An 18,201-nucleotide genomic window follows, 5' to 3' on the forward strand; every position below is an offset into this window, starting at 1 on the left:
GGAAATGCAATATTTAGTAAGAATAAGTATAACATGTTTAAAGTGTTATGTAGCCAACATTTTTGGGAAGGAGTCAAGTAGCTTACTCCTTTTAATCAACTCAAAGGGGTACAAGACTTATGTAACACTTCCAAGGCTGAATAAACCGTCATTTTATCATGTCATATACATTATCTCAAAATGAGAGTATTTTGAGAGTGAGACAGCGTGTTATTGAATGTGTGCACATACTGATTTGCGTCTCTTCGTGCCAGATGAACCTATCACTTTTCTAAGTGCGAGGGGCTTTATGTTTATATTCCCCCTCTTTTATTCTCTTACATGCTCTCTACTCTGTTATACTGATAATAACAGTAAAAATAATGGCAGTTTTGCTCTCTGCACTCTTTGTAGCAGTGTTTTTTTTTTGTTGCCTTTGCTGGGTTTAATGGTTGTAAAAGACGTTAAGTTGTGTTTAACAGCGCAGTATTTCCCCACACATGGAGTATACTTGTGCGGGCCGCTCAAGTAAATTGACGACAACCCAAGTATATTTGCCCATTCTTATTAAAAATCTGTCCGGGAGAATGATGCCATCCATGATCGATTAATTAGTAGTGGACGGTTCCCTCTCGCGGTGTCGCTTCTATACCTGTTTATTCTGTTACTGCGATAGCGGTGTACTGAGAGGCAGTGAATGCAGCCAATGGCAGTTTGCGTAAAATTAATAAGTACTCCATACTGATGGCTCACATGCTCTGCAGAGAAACACAGTTCGGCAAAAAAAAAAACTAAACTAGGAGTATTAACCCTTAAAACTCAAGCAGCAGCGTAGCATTCGTCAACAATACAAAAAAAACTGCTTACACGGAAGTCCTGCATTTGGGATTTTTGATATGTTAAGTAGAACCAAAGTTATCATTACTTTTAAATCACGCAAATTTTATTTGCTACCAGAATATGGAAATGACATGAACCTTAGACAATAAAACTCACAAAAGATGCATCAGATTATTATCTGAATAAAATAAAATAATAAAAATTATAAAAATAAATAAAATATTTTATTTATTTATTAATATTTTTGTCACAAACATAAAAACCAGTGATCTTATGTACCAGTGCTATTACTGGGCCTTATTTATTTATTTTTTGCTCAGTCTAGTTGCTTATAAGACAATAAAATTCAATTAATCCTATTGCCTAGGTTGTGCTAAAAAAAAGATATGCCACTTTATATTGCACAATCCTATAATGTTTTTGAGTTTTAGATGTGCTTTGACACAATGCCATCTTTGTACACAAAAAAGTGTTTAGTTCTTGATTTTTCACATTTGGTTATAGATGGAGGGGAGGGTTATTAGGTGAAATTAATAGAAAGAAATAAATCAAAACATCGTGTTTAAGGTCATAAATATTTGTTGTTTGTTGTACATAGTAGACCACCTTTGTGCTGGCAGGTAAATTTTTCTGCTGGCTACCACCACACTGTAGCATCCTTTGTTCATTATCATTTGATAGCTAACATTATTTATACTAAATAGCCATCTGCTAATCGGTGATGAGGTCAAACTTCCTGTATACGTCATTTAACAGAATAGAAAAACAACCCCATCAGTTAAACGATGCCAACAACAGAATAGAACAGAACGTGTTCTAACATTTTTCTATATTATTTCTATTATAGTCTGTATATATTATTATATTGTTTCTATATTCTCTATCTAAATATTTTCTGCATGTACTCTTGGTGTTTTCCAAATTACCATCACTAAACAAGGTATCAAGGTATTATAGAAGACAATTTAATAATACATGGATTTATCTTAAGCTTCTTTTAAGGGCCAAAAAATATTAAGAAGGTCATTCACAATCAAGGCAGCTCAGGTATTTTTTTCCATTAAAAATATGGGTCAGAGACAGAAACAAGCTAAAGTATCCTTTACATCTTTGGGATGTTTATTGAGCATGCTTGGAAGATTTGTAACTAACAGACATAAAACTGTAAGATGAAAGTCTTTAGGGCTTATGGGTTTATCCGTAACTTGACAAGCTGCATTTTTTTTGTCTTGTTACCGTCAAAAGAAAGAAAAACACAGGCTGGTGAGGAAACCAACGTATTTAGCTATTATAATGAAAATGAAAGTAGGAACTGTTTTCTCTGTAAGCGTTTCACACCATTAAACAAAATATAACTGAAAATAAAATGAATAATGTATTCAAATATGATGTGTCATAGTTTAATTAATACAAAAAATTCAAAGCTATGGTAGAAGAGTAAGATGAGACTACAAGGTGTGTTGCTTTAAAACAGAAATCAACAGTAACTGCTTTACGTCATACAGCAGCAAGCTTTCCTGTGTTTTATCCCTCATTTACAGTATGGAAAAGTATGCATATCAGGCAGTGTTATGTACAATAATGCAATGTGTAAATCTAAAAATAGTATGTAAGCAAGATGCACAAGTTAGCCCTCAGGTACACATAATGTGAGAATAGTGAAATTGAGCAGTGAGGAAATAAATCCCTCACTGTCTGAATAAAAGCATGAGAAGTATTTAGTATTAATATAATATAAGTGAAAATAATATGCCTTATATTTAAAATGTTATAAGAAGTAAAGAATCAGTTCAAGGTGCCATTTACAAGAGGGCCAGTAAAACCCTGGCCCGGGGACCAGAGAGAGAAAAATGTTACAATAGACACTAGAGTAATCTGTAAAATATTTTAAAATTTTATTTATTTATTTATTATTAAAGTTTCATTTAGTGGTCATAAATTCAGCGTTATGTTCTTGAGGTAAAGTGATTATAAACACGGACCGTCAGAGACATTGCTGGTTTGTATGGTGTGGGGGTACTGGAAAGCGTTTCAATAATCCTGAACAACTGATGGGTACACTGGTTACTGGTTTGTTTGTTTTTTTCCCTTGTAGTATTCTGTGCTTTAAAACCTTTACTTAAACATACTAATGACATTGACATACTGCAGACTGGAAAGATTGGATGGCGTCCTGACGGAGTTGTTATTGGGATCTTACTGAGTTGTTACCACATCAGTGGGGGTTGTCACAGTGACCTCTTCAGGCTTGGGCTATGACCAGTGGTCCACAATGTAGATGACTCCATTAAGGTCATATTATGCTCTTCTGGTGCTTACCATTTTTATGGCATGCATGCAGCTGGAAATTTTGATACCTCAGTCACACCATCACTTTGTGATGAAAAGCACTGTGTTAAGGGTCTGGTGCAATCTGATCTGACATAGTAATAGCTCAGTTTGATCTTAATGACTCTAGTGAGTGGATGATCGTCTGCGTGATGGGAAATTAGATAATTTTACATAATAAAATCATTAATTACATAACGGACGCATTGAGAACCTGACAGGACGTAGCGTGGAAGTAGTATGAACAAATACATAGTTTTCTATTTTAACTTTGTTTCTTCTTTGTTTTTCGATAACTGTAGGACATAGAAGGAACTTCATGGTCCTCATCAAAGTGTGACCGGGCCCTTAGGAGTAAGATGTAAGGTACTAGGGTGCTATGTCCTTGCTGATGTACCCAGCAGAGGATGTTGTGTCCTCCAGGATGGAAGCAGCTTACAGGCTAAATACATGCATGTATTTTCTCCATATTCTGGATGGGCACATATCACATACCCAAACATACTGTATGCTATGGGCAGTTTGAAATCACCAATCAGCCTCTTTGTACTGTGGGAAGAAGTGTAATACATCACAGAAACCTAAGTAGAAAAATTGTTGTCAACCCAACCCTGGACGTATGAGGCAACAGTGCTACTCGCTTAACCACAATGCCACCAGGCTGGATGATGTGAGGCTAATGTAAACACACAAGCTAGAGTGACGAGTTTGTGTTACAAACTCTGATTTAGAAATGATCACTATTTAAATGCAGTATTCTCTCTTTTATATTTAAGTTTAAAATGTGACACACTATCACCAGCAGTCGACCTGTGTGCGGTTTTGAGTTCATGTAACCGTACACTTGGGTCCACTCCCCTCTACCTTGATGACCCCGATTAGACCTGGCGACCAGATGGAGCTCAACCTGTCAGACAGGTTTAATTAATTAATGCACATTTTAAAATGGCTTTGCTCCCGTGAATGAATCTTTTGAGCCCTTTTTAAGAAAGAGCAGGCATGTTGAGCAAAAATGTTAATATTATCATGACAAAGGTCAAGTTCATCCAGACAGCATCAATTAGATGTGGAATGTTGAGAATCTGACAGTGTTTTTTCCGGCATAACAAGAAAGCAGCATGGAGTGGTCCTGTCTAAACACTGGAGCATTATTTTTTTGTCTGTAGGAAATATCTCAGAAATTAATCCTAAGAGAAATAACCTGAAAGTAATGCATGAATGTCATCATCGTTATGAGTCATGTGTAGATGATAGTGTTGAATTGAATCCTACACCCATAATTTATTTTGTCCTTTTTTTTTTTTTTTTTTTTTACAGGGTCACAATATGTTTAAGGCAGTGCTGAAAATGAACAGAGACGGAGGGAAGGGGAGCAAAAAGGAGACAGGTACGTCCAGTGAATGTAAAACAGATGGTGGGTTTTGGGCATCCGTCACATGCTTTCTTGAGATCTCATTTTGATGTAGCATTTTGTAGGCAGTGTTTCAAAGTTTAGGGTGTCATATGAAAGCATTTCTGTGAACAAAAAGAATTTTCACAATTTATGCTTTGCCTTTACACCAGGCTCATTTTCTGAGCATAAAGCCTTTATTTAGAGGTGTACTGTATTGATACTTATCTGTCAACCTGACCAGTAAGAATATTTTTTTTACTGTGTATGAATTAAGTCTAGTCTTGGACTAAATAGTATCTATCTATCTATCTATCTATCTATCTATCTATATATATATATATATATATATATATATATATATATAAATTTTCATCTGTATGTCTTTCCCACACGTCTCTCTGTATTGGTTTTGATGTCTGATAAAATTAAGTTTATGTCACAAGCTAACTCCAACTAAAGTAAAAAACAAATGTTTCCTTAAAGCTTCTTTGAAAAGGGGAAAATGTTGATAAGACCGCAGATGAGACTGCTAACAAAAAAAAGCCTGCATTAAAATAAAAATAAATAAATAAATAAAAAATGCCAAGAGTCCTATTTAAATTACAGGTTTATCACAACAGGCAATTCACATGCTCCAAGCTCGATCTGTGTAATAGATCCTTCAAAGTAAATTTGAGACAACATAAATTCTGCTGACAATCTCGATTGAAATCAAAGCAAACCCTTTTTCAAGCTATCTTTGTGAAAAGGAGTTGTCTGCAGTGACCGCAATGAAAATCTAAGGGCTCACACCTGATTCTGCCTTATGGTATGATGTATTTATTATGCAGTTTCTTACATTCTGATATGGACACATGATGGACAGGTCTGTGAAAAAATGTCTTACATAAAACTGGTTCATGGTGCAAAAAAGGTTGCAGACCACTGGTATATGGAGAATTAGTTGTTTTATGTTCAGGAGCCCATCTTTAATCCTTGAGTATGAATTCAGAGTTTAAGAGGCATTTTCTTTGGTTTGTCCAAGTCTGATGGCATTTTGGAATTTTAGTTCAAGCTTAGAATTATAGCTCATTGTGAGATTTTGAAATCACTCCTTCTTTTGTTATAATTTTGGAATTGCTCCCAAACTGCATTGCACACACTAGTAATATACCTGAATAGTAACAACACCCCTGTTTAGTATGCCAGTGTCCAGTTTAGAATGTGGCACAGGCATTTGTTCTACTAAGGATATAATTCTCTGCTTGCATTTACTAAATATTAAAAATAATCATTATTCAAATAAAAAAATTGTACTACAAGATGCTAGAGATGTTTTTTACAGATTATGGTTTCTGTTGGCCAAATTAGATTTTCTTCCTTTTTAAGTACTGTAATTGACACTATACAGAAACATTTTTATAAGTTTCCTTTTAAGTGGAAAATCTTATAACATAATTATAACAAACATGCATTATTAAATAACTCATACGTTTTATCCAAAACTGTGCAAGATTACATCACTTTGTCTCACACAAATTTAAACTTAAATCAAATCACAGAAGTGCTCAACGTTACTGGACTGATCTTTCTGTGCAAATAAAATTCAAATAAAAACAACTAACGATCAGGAAGGACAAAGGATATCAAATGCTTCCTCAGATACATGACACCCTCTGAAAGCAACTTTTAAGCTTCTGCTCATGCACTAAAATCTGCTCACCTTTACTTGTGTAAGTTAACAGGCGCTCATGATTTTATAGTGTTGATATCATTGATGGGTGAGTTCAAATGCAAGTATGTACACCTCTTTCGTCTGAGAAGGTTTAAGCCTGTGATATCTGGATGATGGGGAGAACAATTTTCTGTTGGACCACTGGGGAGCCCATGCGGGCAAATTTGTCGCTAATCTGTAATTTTTCTGGACGATGTACTCCGGCCCTGTATAAATCAAGTGCGTTTATAAAAATACAGAGAAATGAACAAAGAGTTCTTGTTATTTACCAGCCTTCTACCATGAGTGCCAAGATGTGCATTCTCAGCAAAGATGTGTTATACAGTACATCTATTTCAGCCTATAGAAAGCCTATTTCTTTTCCTTGATTGGTTGCCAGCTCGTGCCTGTCACAGTGTCAATAAACTTATTTTGTGCCTGAAGTTGGGGTGTGTTCTGAGCTGTAAAAAAACTTTTAGGTCGTATTCTAATAAAAAAGCTTTAATATACTCGTGGTGAATCATTTTAAAACAGTGCAATAAAAATTTTATTCTATAACCTTTATAAGTACACCATATCCTTTATGCCAAGGATATCAAAGGAATTGGGCCAATGTGTATGAACCTTAATCTGTAGATGATTTCAGTTCATCAGCTCATTTGGATTTATCACTCGAGTCTAAAGCTTGCTTTGTTATATAGGGAGGAAAAAAAACTGTGTTCATTGCTCTGTCATCAAAATCACTGAATGAGTTGAAATATTATTAAATTCTAGTAAGCGTGATGAATTATATGTAGGTATGTACAATGCACATGTATGATACCCAAATTGGTTGGTTGTTTTGGAAATGCATTAATGAGCGCAACATATCTTAGTGAAGTTGTAAAAGTAGATATGTGAAATTTAAAGAAATTACATAAAATAAATTTATTTTAACATGCTTGGTCACATGTATCATTTGGTTTAATTAATTAATAGTCACAATTAGGAGACTAAAGGTCACGTTACAATATTTGTATGAAAACTTTATAACAGTGGGTATAATATTACTGTTGTATTTCACTTTGCTTCTGTTTGCTCTCAGTAGTGCTTCCCTCAGCCGGACTATTTCAAGCTTTGACATGTGAGCAGTGAACTCATCATTAAAAAGAACAGGGTTTGTCTGCTCTTCCCAGACAGCATCTAGTTCCAGTGACTGTTAATACGCACACACAAACTTTTTTTGGGGGTTTTGCATCTTGTATGACTAAAACAGAAACCAGACCTCGAGTTGTACCACTTTGTTCTTGAGCTGCCTGACTCAGCATTCTCTATGACTGACTGGATATTTGCTTTAGCTGGTTTTAGCGCAACACTAATTATAGAACTGTAAAAGTCTGTAATTTTACAGGTCCTCAGGAGCTGGCTCTGTTATGTTCTCTGACTAGTCATAACAAACCGGCAGCCATGTCTGAAATCCCAGTGAAGAAACTGCCTGAAGACAGACAGATTAAATCATAGATTAGGTTACCTAAGCCATCTGGAGCATGAGGTCCTCGATTGTATTCCAGGCTATAGATATAACCATCACATCACATCCTATTCTGCTCTCACTCTCTATCCTGTCTCTGCTCTTTTTCCTTTCCATTCTACATGAGGTCAGTTAGCTCTGGCCTGCAGTTGCTTTGAAGTACTTTGGCGCAGAATGTCAGTTTCCTTACTGTGATGTATTTGCTCTTTTTCTAAGAAGTTTCTGTCATAAATGTTACTGGGACATGCGCAGATAATGTAAGACCTGCAAGGCTAAATAATGTCAATGTAAAAAAAAAAATAAGCTAGGAATTGTATGCATGTATACTAGTCTATTCAGAATATTCTGCAACATAAACAATTCAGAGTTGTTGTCTGAGTTTACTCTCTTACACTCTCCACGCTTTTCAGAATATCTTAGGAGTATGACTGAAACAAACTGTAAGGTAATCAAATTACATACATGTCACAGATGACTGGGGACTTGCTGCCTATGAAAAATGCATAGGACCTTCTGTTAAATGTCATAGTTTTCTAAATAAGCCTACACACCCAGGACACCCCGATCCTCCATCTGTTACAATACAGATTGCAGATTAAAATGTAATGAATAAAAAATGATCTGTCGTACTGTTACAGGGTAATAATCAAAGATAGACTGGCAGGTGTGGTGTGAAGTTGTTTATTTTTCTATAACTGCCATGCCAAAATGTTTCATTCATCTTATAAAACATCAGTTTGTCAATTGTTGCATCTTTTTCATTTATTAACATCCAGCACATTCCATGGTTGTACTGGAACATTTGTGAAACATGTGGAACATCAGTTCCTCATTTCAATAATAGGAGCAATAAATTGTCATGGCCTCATCAGGCTCTTTTATCTCTTTTGAAAGTTAAGATTAAAAAAGAATAACACATGTCATGTTACAAATAAATGTGTGTGTAGGGCACTGATGTTTGACAAGATGACCTGGCGTGCTTAATTGGTACCAGCCACTCGAGTTCTTGTTTTCCAACCATGGCAAACCATATCGAACCTGGCCAGGAATCAAACCGCTACCGTAGAGGTATAAAGCGATGGTGCTAGCCACTGTGCCACCCCTCTTAGTTCCAGTGAAGCAAAAATGTAATCCTACAGCATTCAAATGCATTTTAGGCAGTTGTGCGCTTTGAATTTAGTGGTGACACTTTAGGGTTCACATATTTGATGGTCAGGTGTGCATAAACTTTTAGTCTGTTTTGCCTGCATTTTTCCTTTGTAGTAACATTGACACACAAATAAAAAATGTAATCTCTTTTAAAACATTATGGAAGTGCTGCCATGTTTGCTGTGGGTCTTAGGATCTAGATTGAATTTAATATTTATTGATTCCAACTATTATACTAACTGCTAACATGACATTAAAATTAAAAGAGCCTATTCATAAGAAGAAGAAAATTACAGAAGATCTTTGACCATGGTAAAATGGTCCAGTGACACAGTACATAATGCGTATTAGACCGAGGCACTGTTCTGCAAAGTTTTTTTTTTTAATGTTTTATTACATTTATGGAAAGTCTGCTCTTTTGCCGGGGACTGCAGCCTTCATCTTGTGTAAAACTGCTCCAGAGCACCACAGCATTCCCTGAATACTAATTCAACTTCATTACTTAATCATTATATGCTTATGCAGATGCACACTAAAATATATGTATGTGATTTTGAGTAGGCCCCAGGTATGTGAGGTTTCCTGGTGTGTGTGCGCGCGTGTGTGTACCAGTGTTTGGTTCTTCTTTGTTGTATTTACACTCTGCTGAAATGGGTTAGGAGCAGATCCAATTCAGTAGCAGCTTGACATTGCTGGGAGCCACACAGGAGTTCCAGGTTTTGCTGTGAGCCATTGTGACTGTTTATGCACAAATCAATTAGGTAATTTGGGGAGGGGGAGTTTAATATAGGTTTCTTTAAAAGGAAAAGCGTGATAAGGAAAAAAATTATCGATCGTAAAAATCTACAAGGAAGATCATGGTGTACGTTCTATTCCATGGCCAGGGTTTGCTTTGGAAAGTTCACATCCAAACATAACTTTGACATTTGAATTTGAAGCTTACTGCCGGATCAATTTCTGCTTGTGGCATTTTGCAGGGCCAAGTTTTACATTCTGTTAAAATCGCCTCTTTTGCCGCACTATGGCAACAAAAATGAACGTACATTAGTTGCTTTAAAAGCCAGGGCATTGATGTTGAAATTCTGTATCCACCCAATATACATCCTATTTCCTACTTACATTCATGTTTTATGTATTTTATCTGGTTTCCCTAGCCAAAGGTGTGCTGTATCACTTTTTTTTTTTTACTTCCAAATTACTGAAATTTTTGGATGACAGAATTTCCTTCAACCTTACAAATATTGAGCTGCTTAAAATCCTGGCAACACTGCAGCACCTGAAGCACACATACTGTACCAGTGCCATACACACACAATGTTTTACTGCTTCTTAGTCTCAGGGCTGGGAACAAGGCACCACCCAGATTATATCTGGTTCTTTGGTAATTTCTTTCTGCTGAAAGAGGGAGTAGTTGAACAAATTGTCCATAACAGTGAGTAATCATACACCTGTAGAGTGACCCTGTATAGCAGATTAAGCTAATGTAGGGTAATGCTAGATCTACTGGTAACTGAATGTTTATTGTGTGTTTGCTTTGTTGTAAAGATTTGCATTCAATAGAAAATCTTTATCAAGTAAAGTGTTAAAAGTTAAATGTATGCTGCTATAGCCTTTTTCTGTCCTTGAAGTGTAATGAGTTTCTTGAATTCTCTTGGAGGTCTGGCTGACAGTAAACAGATGTGACTGGTTCTCTTAAGGTGAGTTTAGTGTGTTTTGTTATGCTGTAATCTTCAGGGAGTGCCTCTGCCTGCCTCCCACTTCCAGAGCAGTCATTAATGCAGTGTGTGGGAGTGTCATGGCCAAGCACACTTACTCTTTAACGCTTTCTTCCTTTTCATCTGCTTCTTAGTCCCTGTGCTTATTTTCACTTTTTTCATCCATTCACTAGGGTGAACACAGAAGGACTTTGGCTGCTAGAACTACAGTTCCACTAAATGTTGGAAGGACCTGAATGGTGTTCACTCGCTCGCTTTGTTTTTCTATTCCGTTTACTGCACGGGATGTCTTTGTTACCATTGTTGTGACTGTGCTGCAAATTGTTCCTTTTATCTTGCAGTAAGATATCTCATGATACAGATCTAGATTCATGTCTCTCTCAGTCTCATGTCTCTCAATGCTTACTCACGTGGTTTTTTAAACATAATCTGAAAAAACTCTTGGCCTTTGGGGGTAACCAGTGAACCGTGTTTCTATGGTGTTAGGCTTATAACCAGCAAGGTTTTAACTGTTAAACCTTGTTAAGCATTAAAGCTCTCACAGTGTCACAGTTTCAATTTATTGAAATTATGGTTTACAGTGATCGATTGGAGCACATCATTAATATCTAAACCTTTGCTCATTTTTTTTTACTTCTTTTACATACTTTGTATACTATATACATATACAATGTGCTAAACTCAGAATGTTGCCAAACCAACGAAGTCTGCATTAAGAAGCCAGCTTACTGTTTATTCAGCTGTGTGTATATTCAGCTGCTGCAGTGTTTCTTAGCGGTATCTCCATGCAACTAGACATGAAAGGTATCTCACAGAGAGACTAACTGCCAGATAAGAGAGGACGTTCTCCATTTTATTTGTTGTCATGCAAGATATCATGCTTGATTTGTACTAAAATACAATTACAATTTCCTCAGTTTGTCAGAATGGCTGATTAATATTAAACATGTTAGTAGGTTTTAAATTTCTCAGTGGTATATGCACAGACCATTTGGTAAAATACTAAACACGAAATGAAAGCGAGCTGTCTCAGAGGCCTTCTTCTTTTGGCTGCATTCTTCCTGCCAGCTTTTTCCATTCCCACCACTGACTCCTCCTTCCTGGTCAACTGAGTCTGAAAACAGAACTGTTGGTTTGAGTCCTATTTAACTTTGTGTAGCCAAGTTAGCACTAATGACAGGGTCCTTGTGCTTCAGAGAGGATCAAATAAAAATTTAAACCAGTGATCATTTTTGGATTTATTTTTTTCCCTAGGTGATCACACAAAACAGCATTTTTTAAAATTGTATTTATAGTGAATCCTCACTGCTGATTAATTAGGGCAAATCTGCTGCCATATTTAAACAGCCTTCTTCATGAGTGTGTCAGGGTGCCTTTTTTTGGTCCCCCCCGCCCCCCCCTTTTTTTGTGACAACACACTTTTGGTCACCATGGCAAATTTACCATTTCAGAGGTAGATACAATCTCAGGACTTTGGAGATTGCTTCTTTGGAGATTGCTTCTTTCTTCACACATGCACTATCCTACATTAAGTCTGTGGACACCTGATCATCACATTCTCATTTGGTATTCGTTCCACTGGAACTAAGAGGCCCCAACATCTTTCAGCATGACAATCCCCCCATCCACAAAGAGATGGTCCTATAAAGACATGGTTTATGAGGGATGGAGTTAAAGAGTTTGAGTGGCCTGCTCAGAGCCCTGACCTCAACCCCACTGAGTACCTTAGGGATGAGTTGGAATGCTGATGGCACTCTAGGCCTCCTCGCTAATGCTTGTGGCTGAATGGGCAAATCCCCACCTCCATGCTCCAATATCTAGTGGAAAAACTTCCCAGAAGAGTGAAGCTTATTATTTATGTTTTTCATCATATTTTTCATGGTGCATACCAGAATCCTTAGTCATGATTAGGGTCTGGTTTATAAGACTATGAATGGTTGATTTTTATTTTTTATTTTAGTAATTTTATGTTGTTGTTACTTGGTTTAGCATTTTAGTAATAGTATCTATCTGATGATCTATAGCACCAGGAGACAGGTATGTTAGCTAACCTACAAACATATGACAACTTTCTTATACTACAAACCTCCCAATAGCTGGCAGTACTTGTAAATGTTTTAGTTAGTTTTTTTCTATTGGTTTATGATGTTTTGGTTTGTTTTTTCTACATTTTCCTCCAAAATGTTTTTGCCATTCCCACTTTTTGCAGTACCAGTCTTGAGTTCCTTTTTTAACTAAAAGCTACCTACTGGGACTAAGGGATATGAAGCCAACAACCACAATTTTTCAATCTGGCCCTCACACAATGTTAGGGGGCATCATAATGCATGTAGAGGAAAGAAGTTTGTCCTTTTTTCTGCATTGATTCATTAACGTCAATCATTTTACCCCCGTACAAGTGAAAAATAACAGGTATCCCAAGTGTCCAGTTTGGGAAAGCCTGTGCTCTTGATAGCCTCAGATTCAGTGTTTTGAGCATTTTCTGTTGCATTTCTGTTGACCATAGTTGTGTAGTACAAACATGAATTGTTATCCTTCCTGGCAACTCAAACCAATCTGGCCTTTTTTCTTTGACCTCTCATATCAACGTGTTTGCACCCACAGAACTTACTCCCACTCGGTTTTCCCGGCACGGCTCTCTGTAAACTCTCGAGACAGTTGTGTGTGAAAATCCCAGGATAACAGCAGTTTCTAAAATATTTAAACACGTTTTTTGCATCAACAGCGATGCCACACTCTTAGTCAGAGATCACATTATTTTTGTTCTTAAGGTGTTTAATTTGAACATTTACCTGTTGGTTGAGAAAGTGAATGTTTGGGTCATTTGTAGATAATACTGATGTCTGATGATGGCTTGATCCTCTTGGCTTAGACCTAGCCCATGGATTATTAATACATTAAACTGATGCCCTGAACTGTAAAATCCTTACATAATGGAAATACTATTTTAGTTAGAAAATACATTCATGATACTTGCTGTTTTCTTTGCTGTTAAATGTCAACTGCAGCATTTGGAATGATATTTTCTGCCTTTGGAATACAAGCTCATCACAAAACATCTATTGCATTAATGTCCTTCCGTACCTTTTTGAACCTTTACTCTGAACCAGGGATTAAGTTAGCTCTCTAAACTGAAACACACTTTGAGGTGGTCTGGTCAGATGCTTTTTCAGGTAACTTGCACCACAGAGCCTGTCACAGTGGTGCATTAGAAAATAAAGAGGCATTCATATAACATTCCTTGTTTTGTGTTCATAAGAAATGTTTTCTGGCCTTAATTCAGGCTTTACTTTACAGCTTTCCTGGCTTGACCACACTGACTTGGCTGTCTGATGCATTTCATTTGGCACGTTCTGCAGCTGTCCTTATCAAATCACTCTTTCACACTGAATTTATTTGGTATTTTTATTGCAGATGCCCTGTGGAGTGATGACAACTTGTTTCATTTTTTTCCTTTGCTTTTTAATATTTATATTTCTCTTGTGTTAAATATTTGCTCTTTCAATATGTGTTTTCTGTCTAGCGGTTGAGAACACACACACACACACACACACACACACAGAGTCTGTAACCAAAAATATTCCATACAGGGGAAGAAAAAAACTTTACCCAAAGGAGCGTCTGTCTTTTCCTTGTATTAATAATCTTTACCACAGTGTTGTATATAAAGAGATTTACCAGCTTTTCGGAGGGAAGGCTAGGTCTTGACCTTGTTTATAGTGGTGGTACTAAGCTTGACCACAATTCTCGCTTACTCCAGCACCCTTACTTCTACTGGTCCCAAGACTGGAATTTGCAAATGACCTCAATAAACACGTCTGATTCCTGAACACCCAGTAGCACAACATGAGTCAGCGGTGGTGCAGCGTTTAAGGCTTTAGGCTCCAATTCGGAAGTTTAAATCCTAGCCACAGTTGGGCCCTTGATCAAGACCCCATCTAGCCAGCAAAAATATAATTTCTTGGAAAAGAAATGCAAGGGCCCGTATTTTGCCCTAGTAACATTACTCAAAACGACGACCTCATGCACATACTGATGTTAATATACAAAGAAGAGCACAATTATCATTTTAACAATAGATGTCATTAGATTTTGAGGGTAAAGGTCAAATGTTATAATGCCTTCTATAGGATTCGTCCTGTTTCAAAATACATTCACAGACCACCTACCAACAAATGTAAACCTGCTCATTTATGTAATTATCTAATTGGTCAATCATGTAGTAGAAGTGTAGTATACAGAATCATGTAAATACATGCCAGTGGCTTTGGATAATGTTCACATGAATCATCAGAATAAGGAAAATGCAACAAAAGCAAAAGACCATGTCTGCCAAGAACAGAAAGCTGAGGCTGCACTGGGCACAGAATCACCAAAACTGGACAGCTGAAGACTGGAAAAGTGCAGGCTTGTCTGATGAATATCAATTTCTCCTGAGGCACACAGATTTTAAGGTCCCAGTTGGACTTGTGTCAGTAGTCCAGGTTGGTGGAGGTGGTGTGATGGTGTGGGGAATGTTTTTTTGGCACACTTTGGGCCTGTTAATAACGATCATCATTTGAATATCACAGTCTGTTTGATTACAGTTACTCACCATGTGCACTCCTTTAGACAGTTTATTCATCTTCTAATGGCTTCTTTAAGCATGATAATGCAGCAGGTCACAAAACAAAAGTTGTCTCAAACTGGCGTCATGAACATGACTGTGAGTTCAGAGTTCTTTAGTGGACTTCCCAGTCACAAGATCAGAATCAAGGATAACACCTTCGTGATGTGGTAGAACAGATTTGGAGTATTAAAGTGCACTTAAAAACCTTCATGAACTGCATGATGCGCTCACATCAACACAGACTAGAATCTCATGGAAATGTTTCCAACTTGTGGACATGATTTAAGAGCAAAAGGGGGACCTACAGTACATAGTGTTTTATATAGGTTTGTTTAAACTTGTTAAGTGAGGTGAGTAATAGTGCACTACATTCTTGGTGGTAGAGGAACCATATACTGTAAGCTGTAATGAATAAAATAAACTATAATTAAGACACATACAAAAGATCCCTCACATTCATAAATTACCTACTTTGTTACTTATTACTTTGAAGAATGTGTATAATTTTATCAGCTCCAACAGAGACAGATGTGCAATTGAGGCTTACTGATGATTCTCAATTTAAAACTAAATGTTGGTGCAGAAATTGACTGAATAACTCTAGGTCAACTTGCATGTGTCCTAGCCACTTACTGTTAAGTTCTCTAGTCTTGTCTTGGCCAGTTGGCAGCCAGAGGTGTTACTTGTAGAACAAACACTGGTGTCCTTCACCTTGGAAACACCTCTGTAGTGAAAGCAAGGGCAAATAAAGACTACGTCAGACTTGGCTGTTGGGAACTAAGTGATGGCATTCCCTGATCCAAAGTCCTCTAGAACAGTAGTGTTATCGTTGTTCAGTGCCGCCGTGGGAAGATGAACCATGGACTGAAATGAGATGAGAACAAGGTGCCAGTGTTTTTAGACTTTATGAACGTAGTTATGCATATAAATAGGTTTAGTCTGTTTTGCCAGTTAACTGATATTGTCATGATTTTTTTATCATTAACAAACAGATTTTTTGAATGTATTTGCAACATGCACATAACATACACAGGTAACACATATTATTTTTCAGGTTGTTCGAATAGCAGCTTTTATGTTTCACTTTAAGATGTTGTTTTCTTTGTTAAAAATGTATTTCTTAAATAAAAATTAACAGTTTATAAAGTTATTTAAATAAAATTTTTAATTTTGCACTTTTGATATGTAAGGAAACTGTGGCTTAATCTAAGAAAAATGACCCTCTTTGCATTATCTGCTCTGTGAGGAAAACCAAAACAATAACACCTGAGAAAATGCACTTTTGACCTATAGTCCAGTTGTAGTGGGTTCAGGAGTTCATTTGCACACATTTGCTAAGGAATGTTTGGCCTAATTATGGAGTGTAATTTGCTTGGCAGGGTGTTTTCAGAAGAATGTCTGGTTTTCATTCAACATTTAAATTAGAATTTAAGAGCAAAAATCACATCCCACAACAGACTTCTTGTCAGTTGTCAGCATCAGTTAACGCTCACCAGGAAATTGTGTTGCAATATATGGCTTGTGTGTTTATAATCCATTGTGGTAATCACTATAGGAACTGTGACTTATCTAGTCTGCATTTTACCTGAAAGAAATTAGTAAGTTGATTGAAGTCATATGAATGATCATTTCTAACAGTGACACAATAGTGATTGTGTTTTAATTTGTATAGAAATGTGGCCATGTGGTTTTATTTTGTGCTTTTTCCCAGCTATAATAGTTTATCTTCCTTATGCAATAAATCCTGATCTCTTTTTCAGTATCTAAGGCATGGTCAAAATTAATGATCTCCATTTTTCTCATTTTGCTCTGCTACAACACTCTAAGTGGTTTAACGACCATTTCCTTTTCATGTCCAACACTATACAAATATAATCATATAGCAACAACATTTGCATTTACAAGCTATTGAAATATTCAAAAGAGGTTTGTGCAAACCTTAATATTAATTAATATTAATAAGGATTTGGTGGTAAAGGTTTTTTTGCCTTGATCCTGATCTGATGCATTTAATATTACTATTGGTAGATACTTACTATCTACCAATAGTAAGTCTCGATCTGAGGCGTGTATTTAACGTATAAGTTCAGTGTGTACATTTTAAGTACATTAAAATTGTGAAAGAAAAAAAATCAGTCCAAAAAGAAAAAACAGTCTAAACTAGTCTGTATACTTAACATTTGAGTAATTATACAATGCATTAAGAAATGTTTGATTTAAACTTTTAAGAAATAAAGCTTTCTTAACTTATGGCAGCATTTGTTTTTAAATAAGTTAAAAAGTTAGCAAACTGAAAGATTGCAGTTCCACATTTGTAAATGTTCAGATTGGTCTCTATTGTGTTTGTGTATAATTATAATAAAAATACGAGCATTGTTTGCTTTTATTTAATTTATCTTATGCAATGAGTTAAACAAACCAAATAGATTTTTGCCCTATTATGACCTCTTATATAAAGAGGCCCATCGCAAGCTTGTTGCTCAGCTCTGACGTTCTGTGGGTTGTGGCTCAGCAGTAGATCATTTGCATAGATGCTGAAACAATACATACATATCTGAAGCCTATTTCAGCTCTGAAGCATTATCAGACACACTTTGGGGGAGCTCTGAGACCTGTGTAAACTTTTCATACTGCGTGACTTTTCTTGACTGCGTGCAGTAAAGCTAAGCAATGATATTGGGTGAACATCAGAGTTCCAAATGTCTGTGGTAAAGCCAATAGCATTCATATCGGATAACAGATCATGGACCTTTTTGTAAAGCTTATAAAAAAAAAGCTAGGTTGTACCATGGCTCCAGAGGCCTGAGTGAAAATCACTGATTTACCTTGACTGTTTATTTTTAGGTGCTGTTTCATATTGGTAGTACTGAACACTGCCCTGTTACAGCCACCTTGTAGTATTCACTGCAGGCATTACACACAGCTTTTATTGGACTGCTTTTGTTTTTCAGTTTTTCATTTTCCGCACAGCAGCCGTTTTAGCAG

The 18,201-nt window shown here is 36.4% G+C and overlaps 1 protein-coding gene across 3 annotated transcripts in view; it reads left to right on the forward strand.

Moving 5' to 3' along the window:
* The window catches only part of tanc1b (tetratricopeptide repeat, ankyrin repeat and coiled-coil containing 1b), a 136,357-nt gene that overhangs the window by 16,866 nt on the left and 101,290 nt on the right, over positions 1-18,201 (forward strand). For all 3 annotated transcript variants that reach the window (XM_053495887.1, XM_053495888.1, XM_053495889.1), the window contains exon 2: positions 4,465-4,534. In XM_053495887.1, the coding sequence (XP_053351862.1) occupies positions 4,474-4,534 (61 nt within the window). In that variant the 5' untranslated portion in view covers positions 4,465-4,473. The remainder of the gene's footprint in view (positions 1-4,464; positions 4,535-18,201) is intronic.

Source organism: Clarias gariepinus, chromosome 5 (assembly GCF_024256425.1).
Source record: "Clarias gariepinus isolate MV-2021 ecotype Netherlands chromosome 5, CGAR_prim_01v2, whole genome shotgun sequence".
NCBI classification, from domain to species: Eukaryota; Metazoa; Chordata; class Actinopteri; order Siluriformes; family Clariidae; genus Clarias; species Clarias gariepinus.